Source organism: Calypte anna, chromosome 6 (assembly GCF_003957555.1).
Source record: "Calypte anna isolate BGI_N300 chromosome 6, bCalAnn1_v1.p, whole genome shotgun sequence".
Lineage (NCBI taxonomy): Eukaryota > Metazoa > Chordata > Aves > Apodiformes > Trochilidae > Calypte > Calypte anna.
In genome coordinates, this window is record NC_044252.1 from 3,106,909 (window position 1) to 3,120,053 (window position 13,145).

General features: G+C 41.3%; 1 protein-coding gene across 2 annotated transcripts in view; it reads left to right on the top strand.

Moving 5' to 3' along the window:
• Positions 1 to 10,666, top strand: part of LRMDA (leucine rich melanocyte differentiation associated) — a 550,862-nt gene extending 540,196 nt beyond the window's left edge. For both annotated transcript variants that reach the window (XM_030453399.1, XM_030453400.1), the window contains exon 7: positions 9,815 to 10,666. In XM_030453399.1, coding sequence (XP_030309259.1) covers positions 9,815 to 9,894 — 80 coding nt within the window. In that variant the 3' untranslated portion in view covers positions 9,895 to 10,666. The remainder of the gene's footprint in view (positions 1 to 9,814) is intronic.
• The last annotated feature ends 2,479 nt before the right edge of the window (positions 10,667 to 13,145 follow it).

Genomic DNA, 13,145 nt, shown 5'->3' on the forward strand with positions numbered 1-13,145 from the left:
AAGCTCCCCAGTTGTGTGGGGTCTGGATGTGTCTTAGGAAGGGCCGAATGTCTTCAGCTTCCAGTGGAAATGAAGGGAGTTCAGAGCCTCTTAGTATCAGCCTTTGAAAAATTTTGTATTAGGAAGAATCCTAGCAATCCAATCATTAGCAATTAGGTAAATGTTTCCTTTGTTTCTGAGGAAAGGCTTATGGAAAGGAGCAAGTAATAGCATGCAAAGAAGATTCCCTTTAACTGCATCATAATGTGACAGCAGCACTATTTCATGATGCTCTTTAATTTTATTTGAGAGACTTTCTTTCCCAGCTTTAAAAATAAAAAGCAGCTTGTCTTTCTTTCAGATGACTCTCTTGAGAAATTTCAACCCAGTTGAGCCAGACTGAATGTTGCATGGCTTTTTCTTCCTAATGTGAACTCCTCCAGCAGGAACACATTTTGAGGTCCAAAAGCAAGTTTTACTCATGAGATGAGCCAAATTTATGTCTGAACTCTCCAGAAGAGCCCTGCTGCTCATTTTTTTTTTTCACGTAAGAATTTGTAATTTTTATTGGAATGCTTGCAGACTTTCCAAACAATTATTCCAAAAGTTTGCCTTCTGCCCCATAAATCATGCTACGTTTGTTTAATTCTGCCACAGTGACTGAAAGAGATTACTTCCCTCTTTTCCCCCTTATCCCCTCACATTTTACTGCTAATGCAATCTGTGCACGGTTAAAGTTTCTGAAGTACAATATAATTATGCTCACTTTCTGTTTTCTTAATGATCCTCTCATTCTTTATGGTTTAAGCCCTTTGCTGATTATTGTATTATTAGAATGTAGTCCAAAGCATAAAGGAAGATACAGAAATGCCATTTTTGCACGTCTTAGCCAAATTAATTGAAAATCTTCCGAGTTAATACGGTGAGACTATGCTGAACTTTAATATCTGGTAGGGATGGGATTTTATAACCACCTTGCCCACAGTTCTGCATATATTAAAAGCATCTCTTCCATCACCTCACTGGTCATACAGTTGCATTATCAAAGTTAATAGAAAAATAGTTCCAACCAGCACTAGATTTGATGTTGTGACCGGAAGAGGATAAGTGCCACCTCAGCATCCCTGCGGATGCCTGATGGTCACCTCCCCCCCCAAGCCAACATTTTGAGCCTTTTGTTCAGCCCCTTGCCCAGTGACATCCCTTTGGAGCCCTCTGTAGATGCCAAAAGATGCTCCCTGAGCTGAGTCCCCCAGAAGCCAGGCTGCTGGGCGAAAGGCTGAGAGCAGAGGTTGCATAAATATCGCCTTTGATCGTGACAGGACAAGAAATCGGCTGCAAAACTAACGAACTGGATTGCTTTAATTGCCGGATCGGGGTGTTGGGTTTGCTGGTGAGCTTTGGGTTTTTAGACAACTGCATGCTGCCCTCTAGTGCTGCTGCTCTGGGCTGGAAGGTGCCTGGCTGGAGGGGAGCCGGGGAGCTGAGGCTCCTTTGGCCAGGAATGGGGTTTTTTATTTGCCTGCTTGCTGAACTTGCCAATCCGGTCTGGGGGATATGGTCATTAACAGAAAGCAATTAAGCTGTTGTGGCATCGGTTTAGAGATCAAGGTTATTTAACAGATGTAACGTGATTTAGTGGATGTTTACAGGAATTTGCTCTGCCTTTGCTACTTTTAGTTCGACCATATAGGAGAAAATGAGATGTAGGAAGAAGTGTTTTAAATGAGTAAAAGAAGTGTCAGCACATATTTCCTTCCCTCCATCTCCTCCAAGGGTATTCAATATATAATCCAAATGTAAGCATCAGTTTACCCATATTATCTGGTGTGCTGGTGCTTTCTGTGCACTTGGGTTTCTTTAAGTGCAGTACCTGCCTAACTGTACAAATTTAAGAAAACTGCTTTAAAATTTCAACCCATTCCACGAGAAATATTTCCTTGGAAAGTCAGCATTAGTTCCATCCAAGACGTTGTTTGCGAGGGCAGAAATGGTAAAGAGGCACTGAAGAGACAAAAGCATTACAGCTTTTTCCCTTGCTGCTTTTTGCTTCTTTTTCACTCGAGAGAGATGTCATCCTCTTCCCCCCACCCCACCCCCAACATATTTTGCTGACGATGGTTGCAAGAAGCATGGAAAGATTCCAAAGAAATCCCAAGTGTGGGACCTTCGACTGTACCAACGATACCCAGAGGAGGAGGGAACTGGTTAATGATTTGAAGTATTATGCCCCAAATGCTCCTATTTTAGCCAACAGCAGAGAATCTGCAGACAGCACATGCCCAGATCAAAGCTGATCATGTCAATGTCATTCAAGGAGGGAGAGATACCCTCCTCTCCCCCTTTTCTCCCCCTTTTTTTTTTTTTAAACAAAGTATGACATCTGAGGAACAGTGTGTTGATTGTTCCACTGCCAGGATACGCATAATGGAAACATTAGCTCCAAGATAACTTTTAATCTGTCAGCCTAATGGCTCCTTAATGTGTAGAGGGCTTTAAATGTATGTCAGCTAGGGCTGTATAAAGTAATATAGTTTGTGGCCTGAATGGATCTAGATGACTCCTCACCATGACACAATATGGTTTATTATTAAGTATCAGCTCATCAGCTTATTCCCACGGACTTGGACAAGCTTCTCAATTTTCCAGTAACAGATTATGTGAGAAAAAGCTTGCAGTGCATTTTTTTCCTTCCCTCTTTTTTCTTTTACTTTGTTTTTAAATTTTTTTTTTTTTTTGTTCTTCCCCCCCTCTTCCAAATTACAAGTTTCATCCCCAGCTGCACTGGAAGCCCTGGAGTGTATTTACAGCAGGCTGCACTTTATCACACATCAGCTTGACGGGTAGTTTACACTGAACATTTATGCAGCTCCCTTGGCCCAGGATGCAAACTTCACATCTTTATATTCCTATCACCTTCATTGCAAATTTTTCCAACATCCTCTCCCTTTTGACTGCTTTCCTTCCCCTCCCTTACTCTCACTTCCCCACAGACCCCCCCTTTTTCTTCCCCCCTTCCTACAAACAGGCCAGTGAGACCTGACATGTCACAGTACTTGTCTGTGCAGGATACTTGCAATAATTCAGTGTCTTAGGCTGACTGCTCTGATTCCTCTCAGCTCTAGCTTTGGTGTAGAATTCCAACACCATGGCTGGAGACTGGATTTGATTTTTTTTTTGTGCCTTTTGGTAATTCTTTCATTCTGAAAGACTGCTTTGTGCTCCGTGAGCCGGTGTGTCCGCAGGAAAATATTATCACTTTTTGGCATCCTTGTGCAGGGAGCAGAGCAGGGAGGTCATTCCTCTCCCCTGCAGGTGAGGGTTACCTTCCTTTATCCACAGGGGGAGGGGAGAACCAGGATCAGCAGTTTGCTGCTGGAGGAATGTCCCTCCCCAGGGAACCCCAATCCACAGGGACCTCGTGGGGGACAGTCGAGGACAGGTCAGTAAGTTGTGTGGCCCTGGTGGGGGAATTCTGCTTCAGCCCCAGTGAGCTTTGTCCTTGCCCTTCTCAAGCACAACCTGAGCCTTTTATGCCCAGACAGTTGTAGAGGAATTGTGTTGGTTTTGCTTACATTTAGTGCTTCCATCTTCTGAAAAATAAAGTCATGTATAAAGTAGGAGAAGCTAATTGTCCACTTGTCAGCTGAGCACTTGTGAGTATTTTATGGTACCATTTTAGGGAATTTTTGTTTACTTTTGGTTCATTGCTGTGATATTTAGGTCTTTATAAAATAATCCTTCTACAGCCTTCAGCTGTAGCACAAGCAAAGGAATCCAGGTCCTTATCTGGTTTGTGCTCCTCTTTCTGTTGCTCCCTCAGCTCTTTTATAAGGAGTCTGGATCCTGGGCCTTGACTCCAACCTGTAATCTGGCATTCTGGAAATTGGGGTTGCAACCAAGAGGTTTAATTGTGGTCATCAGAGACCTCCTCACACCTGTGATGAAAGCTGCAACTCTTCCCTTCTTTCCCTGGATTATCTTGCAGGTTTTGAACTTGAACTTCTTCATACTGACTGGTTTGTTTTTTGCTGGGGCAGTGTAAAAGTCTGAGTGGACCTCTCTGAGTTCCTTGGCTTCTTTGTGGGAGGATGTGGTGACCCAGATGATCCTTGATACCTTTTTTTCTAATCTTCCACATGATCTCAAATTCTTCAGCAAGTTCATAGGCTGGAGCATATTCAATAGAAACACTTATTCTATTCCACCAGCAGGCAACATGAGCTACAAAAAGTCTGTTTCTAATTCCCTCCCTTCTTGTCCTATAAGTAGTTTATGATTTTAAGTTTTTTGATTAAATGTGGTCCATTTTACAGAGCAGGGGCCAACAACATAAATCAACATGTGTTCTCTTCTGGGTTTGGCTCTGACAGGTATCAAGAAAGTGTTTCTACATAAACAACTCTGAAGGTCCAGCTATAAATAAATAAATGTCTGCAAATTAAAGCAGATGAATAAACCTTAGAAGACTGAGTGACTTGGACAAACACTCCGTGGGGTTTTTTTTTTAGGGAAAAAAAAAAAGAAAGAAAGTCCTTTTAATTTTTTTTTTTTCATTTGTAACCTGTCTCCCTGTTCTTACAGCTCCAACTCTTAGTAAAACTAAAAGTTGTTTGCTTGGGTTCACATCAACTTTTATGTTTTCTTTCCATATTGCTGTTAGATATTTATCATCTTTCTTCCCCTCCCAGCCTCTCCCAGTCCCCCACCCTGGTGTGCCACGGAGGTTTAGCAGTAGCTGTGTTCTCCAGATTTCAAACTGCTTCAGTTGAACATCAAGCTGATGTTTTTGTGGTGTGTGTTGGTTTGTTTGTTTGTTATAAATTATTAATTGAGGATTACAAAGCTAATATTATGTAGAATTATGTTTCATTCATTGGAGTGGGCTGCCCACTGAAGTGGTGGATTCTCCGTCCCTGGAGATATTTAAAAAAAGACTGGATGTGGCACTCAGTGCCATGGTCTAGCAACCGCAACGGTGGTTCAAGGGTTGGACTCGATGATCTCTGAGGTCCCTTCCAACCCAGCCAATTCTATGATTCTATGAAAATTTTGATCCTTTTGACAACATTATTTTAATGTTCTTAATGGTGATTGTAAAACAGCTCAGGTACAATTAGGAGTGATTTCTTTGTTTCTTATTAAACTAAATTGACTGTGAGAATATATGTGATAATGCTCCTGATTTAGCAGGAGAAAAAAAAAGAAACAACAGAGGAAGTCGAATTGAAAATAAGAAATTATCAACTAGACAACTAGCTGAAGTCGTTAGAGTATCTGTGGAGATCAATATAAAATAAAAAAATTGCTAAACTCCTTAACTAAATTATTTTTTTTTGTTTCAGGCCAGCTTTACATGTCCCTTAGATGAAAAGTTTTTTAAGAGTTTTGAATTAATTCAACTGATGGAGACGTTCTGTTTAAATCTGTAGCACTGTGCACTCGAAGCTGGTTGTAGCTAGGTATTTATTCTCCTCTAAATGTTGTAGGTAGGGAATTCTTTTCCTTTAAAGGAAGTTTATCTTAATATTTCAGGGAATTTTGCAGCTTCTGTTTATTAATTGTAGGAAATGCCCAGGTGCCTATGGAAAACATGATAATGGTATTGATATTTCATCCTGAAGGGTCTCAAAACAATTTGCAGATTGGTAGTACAACCACACTGAAATGCACCCAGCTTCTTGGTGGAACGTGGCAGCTGTTTAATAGCCCATAGCAAAACTATACAACAGCAGGTTGCAGAAAAAGTGATTAATGTGGATCAAACAGAAATTGGCAGTGGAGGATTTAGTTCTGTACTAAAATTAAAGGGAGGCGAAGCGGAATTCCGCTCGAATATCGGGGCTGTGTGGGAAGGGCTCCACTTAGCCCCCCACTTTATCTCTCCTCTGCCAGGCCATGTGAAAGACAGGACTGAAATGTAATCCCTGGTGTAGACTGAAAACCAATGTGTTTGACAAACAAATTTAATTGTGAATAATTCACTGGTTGCCCTTGCAGAGGGGCTTATTAAAAACATTTGATGTTAAAACCAGGACCTGAGAGGGATCTTGGGCAGATGTGGCAATAGAATTTGATGGAGGAGGCAAAAGTTTTGGCTTGACTACTCAGTTTTAGTAATTACTTTTTAAAGAAAACAGAATGCTACTGGAGGAGGCTGTGCTGGTAACAGCTGCCCCAGCTGTGAGGGCTGGGAGGTGTGTTTTTTAATAGATGTAGAACATTTATTTGCTAGGGAAAAAAATGGAACCAAGAAAAGCAACAAGATGCCACCAGACAATTTCTTCAGGTCACTGTTGGCCTGAGCTGAATTTTGGCGTGTGATAGAAGCTGTATGATTTATAGGGTTAGCACATCACGCTGCAAATTCGTTTTACCATTTTTCATGTGTTCCACAAAGATCTGCATTTTATTTTATTTTACTCGAGGAAAGAGTCTGGGGGTCCAACTGCACCATAACTCTCTGCAGCACGTGCCTAAATTAAAAGGAGCAAAGATGACTTGAATAATTTTTCATGTGCTTTAGTATGCATGTATGCATTTATTTATTTATTTGGGTAATTGAGTTTTCCCTCAGCTAAGGAAAAGCTGGTGTTTGCTGACATTACAATGTGTTTGTGAGGAAAGACTGATACCACAACACATGCAAGAAACTGCAAGGTCATTACTTACCCAGCATAATTAGAACATCCATTCCAAAGGGGGAAAACATTGAAAAGATAAAGAGTGAATTTAAAAATTATTCTTCCCAATGCGTTTTTTTTCATAATTATAGTTTAACAGCTTGTGGTGATGGTAGAAGCAGCTACTTCAGAAAAATTAGAAGCCTCATTCAGGGAAGATCATCCCTCAAGAGACCTCGTGTTGTCATTTCTTAAGAACCACAAACAGAAAGCTCATTCAAGATGCTGTGTGGTGTTTTGATGTATATGGGGTATCCTTAGATTGTTATGGCCCGTGCTGGATACGTTAATTAAAAGCCACCACAGCAGCCACAGACATCTTGTTTCCCCCTTATTCCTCCCCTTGTCTGTGTGTAAAAACACAAACATGCTCCTGCCCCTCAACTGCAGGGAATGAAAACCAAAGCAGATAGGCAGAAGAGAAGCTGTAGGTTTCCTGAATTCACTGGTGACACACCTTAGCATCAAAATTCTCCTTGCAGCACACGAGCCTTTTGCAGGGCTTGGAGTATTTTGCTGTTGCCAAAAGGAGGTGGGAAATGGAGAGGGGAAAAAAAAACAAACCAAAAACCCCAACCAGTCTCCGTGTTTAATTTATGAGCCAGCTTATTGTTTTACAAATAACCTTCATGATAAATAAAGTCTCGTGGCAACATTTTCAGCTGTGCTTTTATTATCAAGGCTCTCGGAGCTGGGTGTGTAACGTGCCTGGCAATGGAATCACAGCTGTGTGCCTGGGCAGGGGATCTCTGTGGAGACAACACTTCCTTCATTTAAACAATTGTAGGCTGCAGGAGTTCAAAAATTTCAGCTGACTTTAACTGTCACTAGCCCAAGCACCTTTATCCCCAGGCGAGCAGCAGCAGCTGGATTTCATTTCCTGCTGCCAGACTGTCCGACATCTTTGCTGAACATCCCGGGAACTCAGCGTCTTCACTTTAAGGATTTTATTCAAGGTGACAGCTCCTCACACTTTAGCGTTCAGATCACCTCAAGTAGCCGAGATATCAGTGAAAATGAGAGCACTTCTCCAGCAAACTCCAAATTTAGATTGACTGAGGTTATCCTTAGGCCTCTAGACCCAGCCTCCACCACAGCACAGGCCTGCCAGTAACTTTAAAACTGGAGTGGAGTTTGTAATGATGTCTGGGGAGAAATATTCTGCCGGAGCAGTGGAGGATACTCTAAGCGCTAGGAAATGATGTCAGCTTTAGTTAGGGCTGGAGACAGTGTTAGAATATACTTGGCATAATATGGCACCGGTATCTCTGTCAGCATCTCTGTTTTCTGTCACCACACACAATCCCAGCCCTGTCTCTAGCCCTGACAGTGTCTTTTCAGATCAGGTTCTTGCCAACTCGGAGACGGGCTCAGCGCAGCACCATACAGCCCCCTTTGTTTGAAGTCTGCCCTTTTGTCATTAATGCACTTGATGTCTATTTAAATCTGACGGTGAATGCAGTATCTGTTTTCCTGTCAAGAGATCATTGACAATATTAATACCTCATGTCCTTGCCTCATTTTCGAAGCGCTGACACCTAGCTCCAGTCTCCAGCATTCATCAAACAGCACTCTCTCACCAGCATCTCTATAAACAGTCTCTCTTCCAGCCCTTAAGAAACGCGGCAGACCTCAAACAAGACTTTTATCAATGCCACTGAAAAGGAGGCTGAAGAATGCCATTAATAAACTCTTTGGATCCTTTACGTTTAGAGCTCTAAATGGCCTCGTTACCAACCTCAGCCTGCTGCAGCCTGACTCGGGATGGCATCTGCTGAGGGGGAAGGAAACTCGCTGTTCATTAGGAGCTTGTTTGGGAATGGCGATGCCACTTCTTGAATGGGGATGCTGCTCCACCAGTGAAATGATTGGAATTAGTAAAGAGAGTTCCCCAGAGGAGGGGAAAGGGATCAGGCACTGTACCATGTAGTCCCCATTTCTGTTTTCCTGAAGAGCAAGGTGTTTCTCAAAACAAGTGACAGGCCTATCAATTTTATTTTTTAAAATCTTTCCATGGGAATGTGTTACTATCCTGATGTCTTAGAAGGAAAGAAGAGCAGTGGTTAACATGAATCCTGTACATCCCATTTTTCCAAAGCTTCATTTGCTTATCTAACACTGAGAAAATAAAAATAGATGCAGAATCTAAAAGCTTGCATACTTAATCCATCCTGCAGGTGAGCACAGGATTTGTTTGTGAGCCCTGGGAAGCAAGGAGTTGAGGGTCTGCTCCTCCCTCATCTTTCCCCTTGCTGTAAGGCACTGCTTGCCTTCTTTGGCTTGGGTTATGTTTGCCCTTGTGGGCTTGAGGTAGGTGCAGCAGTGACTGCTGCTCTGAGACAGTCCCAAGAGAGAGGAGACTCTTTCACCTTCCTTCTGTGCACAGGGGATGACTTGACTCTGACAATTTGTGCTTGGGGGCACAAAGAGCAGCTCTGCTGGTAAAATTTAGCATCTTTGAGGATGCTCACAGGTGGGATGCAACTGTGAGCTGAGGCTTTCACATACCACTTAGTACCACCAGAGGGGATGCTTTTCAAGAAGGGATTGGGCTCTGCAGGTTCCTGTGTCTCACCCACAGCACTCAGAGCTTCCTCAGGCATCTCACTGCACAGAACAATGTGCCATGTCTCCCAAAGGTAGTGTTCTTACTGATTTTTGAGAGCCTGCTCTGTGTACTGATATTTAGCATAATTTAGAACTGCTCTTGGAATGTTGTTTGCAGAGACACTTTGGAATTTTTTTTTGCTAAATATTTACCTGTATGGTAAACAAGGTTTAAAATCTCCCCTGTGGCAGGGAGGTTACAGAGAGTACTGCAGCTCAGACTTTTAGGGTTTTAAAAGCAGGAGAGATGTCCTGTGATTTAAAATTCAGACTGCAAGGTCTCAGTCTTACTCTATCCCATTTTTGAAGATCCTTGTGGATGTACTTTTAAGGGGGTGGCTCAGGCAGGTACACTTATTTTCCCAGGGGATTCCAAACTGCTGGTTGGAATGCTCACAGTAATCCTGAATATTTCCAATGCACGAATGTCTGCAGGACAAGAGAAAACTGCTCCCTCTCCTCCCTCAAATTCCCTTGGTTATGTGCTTCATTTGCATATTATTCCTCTGCTTTTCCAACTCTAATGAATTTCTTCTCTCTTGCAGGCGTTTTGGGAAGGTGTCGCTACATTTACTACGGGAAACATTCAGAGGGCAACAGATTCATCCGAGATGACCAACTCTAAACCCCTGCATTGGTTCCTGCCTCTTCTCTGCCTCCCCACAAAAATCCCAAATTGCATCTAAATTTTAAGCGTGTAACTAAAGTCCTTTAGTGCCTTCTGCTGACTTTGCCAAGCCTGTCAAGATCATCCTTCTATCTTAGTCTGAGTAGTCACATAGAGACTGACATGATTGCCTTTAAGCAGGTCCCATCCACCAGTGTGACAGACAGCTGCAGCCAAGCACCCAGCCTGACAGGAGGAGCTCAGTGATGGATTGCCTGGTCCAATTGCAGCTTGCAGAAGAACAGGGGTCACACCTGGGGCTTCAGTGAGCATGCTCCATCCACCAGCACCTTAGCAAAAGCACTGCCTTTATCTCCAGCTTGCCTGTTGAGCCGAAGTGACTGGTGATATCAGAGTGTTTACAAAAGAGAGAAGCTATAATTTCAGATGAAAAAGCCCTTATCTCTTCTTATGTTTTTCCCCTGGGAATTAAGTGCTTGTGTTTCTATAATCTCCCACATGCTTACACAAATCCTTTCACGGTGGTTTTCTGGGTTTGGCTTTTTTTTTTTTTGTTTTCTGCTCGGTGTGTCCTGTCACCCCCCACCCCTAAATGAGCCTAAATGGGTTATTTGTTTCTTTCAAGAGGGGGAAAAAATATATCCTGAAAATATTTCAGCCATGCAAAGTAATATCAATTTGTATGTTTGTGTATATGCAAAAGAAAAGCATTTAAGCAGTTTTGCAGGGAAACAGAGTTGTGTTAATTTCTAAATTACCTCTCCACAGTACCTAACTCTGACCTTCAGAAAAGCAATTGTTTTTTAATGCTGTTGAATATTTGCACAGCTTAACTGTATATACTTGGAAGAAGCCTTCAGTGTTGATATTGACAGTGTGTACTCTTGCTGGTTTAGAGCACAACTTGTACAGAGATTACATTTAGAATTAAGTGCTTAAATTTGGAAAGAAAAAAGTGCTTAAGTAGAGTGATATAAAACAAAATTGCCACCAGATGGGTATGATTATTCAGAGGGGGGAAAAAAGTCACTAAAAGTAGCTGGTAGGATTCACATAATTAAGAGCCTTACTAGTATGTTACAGAGATGAGTTATGATTAATCCCTTTTGATGTCTCTGTAAGAAAGGCTACTGTCAAATTTTCAGTGAAAAAAATAAAAATGCATGGCATATTTTCTGCTTTTCTGATAATCAGATGAGACATATTTCAAATAACAAACTTGTTACTATGAAAAAACAAACAAAAAAACCCCCTTTTCCAGTACTTGATACGTATATTGTCTTAAGTGCTCCTAAATACAATGGGCTTGGCCAAGGAATATGCAATAATTCTGACCTTTGGGCAGTTCCAAACCCAGGCATCTTGGTCCCAGTTGAGAGCCATCACCTGCTTTGGGCTTGGTTGAAATTACTCAGTGGTCTTTATTCACTCTCCTGGTTGAAAAAATGTCACTTCTTAGAAGCTGCCAACTTTTGGGAACTGCTGTCAGGTAGTGTGGAAGTGAACTGGATAGTGTGAAATCAGATTTGACCAATGAAAGAATGAGACATTGGCAGTGACAGAGGAAAACTTAGTGCTGCTGAACTTTTTAGGCCATCCTGACTAAATGGAAGTCTCCCCTCTGAAAGTCTATTAATAAATCTTTAACAGATACTTAAAACCAGTGGTGAAGGTATAACTATCCAGTTCACACCCCCTGTGGTTCAAGCTGTTGGCCATGCACACTGCTGTCTGGCATGCACATTTGGGGCACTTTTAATGCCTCTGCTAACGTTTTAGATGGCTGCAAATGAAATGCCAGTTCACATTAGAAGCCCTAGGAGATACCAGATAAAGGGAAACTAAATGCCTCTTTTTTGTATATGTAAAAAAAAAACCAAACCCAGACCTCCTTAGAAATACTTAGGGCACTTGTCATCTCTCTTGGTTACCAAAAGAAGAGCAATCCTGGTTTGTTCACATCATGTTGTCTGTTCTGAAGCCTCCACACATTTTGGGCATGGCGTATTACAGGCAGCAGAGTTCTGAATAGGGGTGTTTAGAATAACCTCATGTCACTTTCAGTCTGGTTGCATGGATTTTCTTGTCATTATGAAAGGCTTTAACCCTGCCTCAAACAATAAACAGCACTTGCAAACTGACCGCATGATTTCTCCATCTTTATGTTGCTTGTTTACTTTTCCTAATGTCAAAACCATTTGTATCATTTTCGGGAGTGTTTCCTTCCCAGCAAAGCTTTAGAGGCAAAAATATTTTTGGCATGAGATGTGATTAAAGCCTCTTCCATTTTGGTTTTTGTTTTCACTTGGGGGTATTGTATATCTGTAGTTAAATATGGTAAAGCTCTAATTAAAACTTGCTGAAAAGGAATTCACACTAAATGTCACTGATTCTGGAAAACCAAAAGGATAACCTATGCATAATTATTTTATATTACTGAAGTGTACTTGGATATTGTTTAAAAATAAGTATGGATGATTTATTACTGTTTATGGTACCCAAGTTCTTTTTTGAATATGTGGAAGATTTTATTTTCAGATGTGTTATGCTGAAGTTGTGTTTTAAGAGATGGCAAACTTTTCAAACCTGGGGCTTCTATCTACACTTCATTTTTTCCTTGGTGGGAACTCTGTCAGAATTTCTTAACTGAACTGAGTGTCGTTTAGGATGAAAGTTGCAGTAAAGTAATCTAACAAGAGATTCCACTCTTCTCTCCTTTATTCTCTCTTCTCCATACACGACACATCTTTCCCTCTCAAGATTAACTAGGCTATTAAAAACAAAAGATTTGCCTACGAAGCTGTAAGGATTTTAAAATGTGTCTTTCCAAGGAACCACTGCATTTTTAGTTCTTTGTGCTGTCACAAGAAAAATTTTGGCCAGCTGTGTTACTTGATGCTTAACAAGGTGTGAAATCCGAGGTGTGCTTGAATAAGTAACCCTCAGTACTACCATTAAAAAAAAAATATCCACACTTCAGTCTGATATTCAGTGTAGTGATGACCAGTACTTTGGTTTTTGGCAGATAGCACACAGTTTCACAAATGCAGTCTGGTGAGGTGAAAGGTTTTACTAAGAGCTGCCTGCCTGTCATAGCTGTGCTTTGTGAGTGCATTCTTAATGTTATGTTTTGCAAATGTTAAAACCTAACTTTTTAATTCAAAATAAGGAAAAAAAAAAATCCTAACTGCAATATTGAAGTGAAATTTTAAAGATATATGCCCTTCAGTGAGAATCTTACTGTTAGG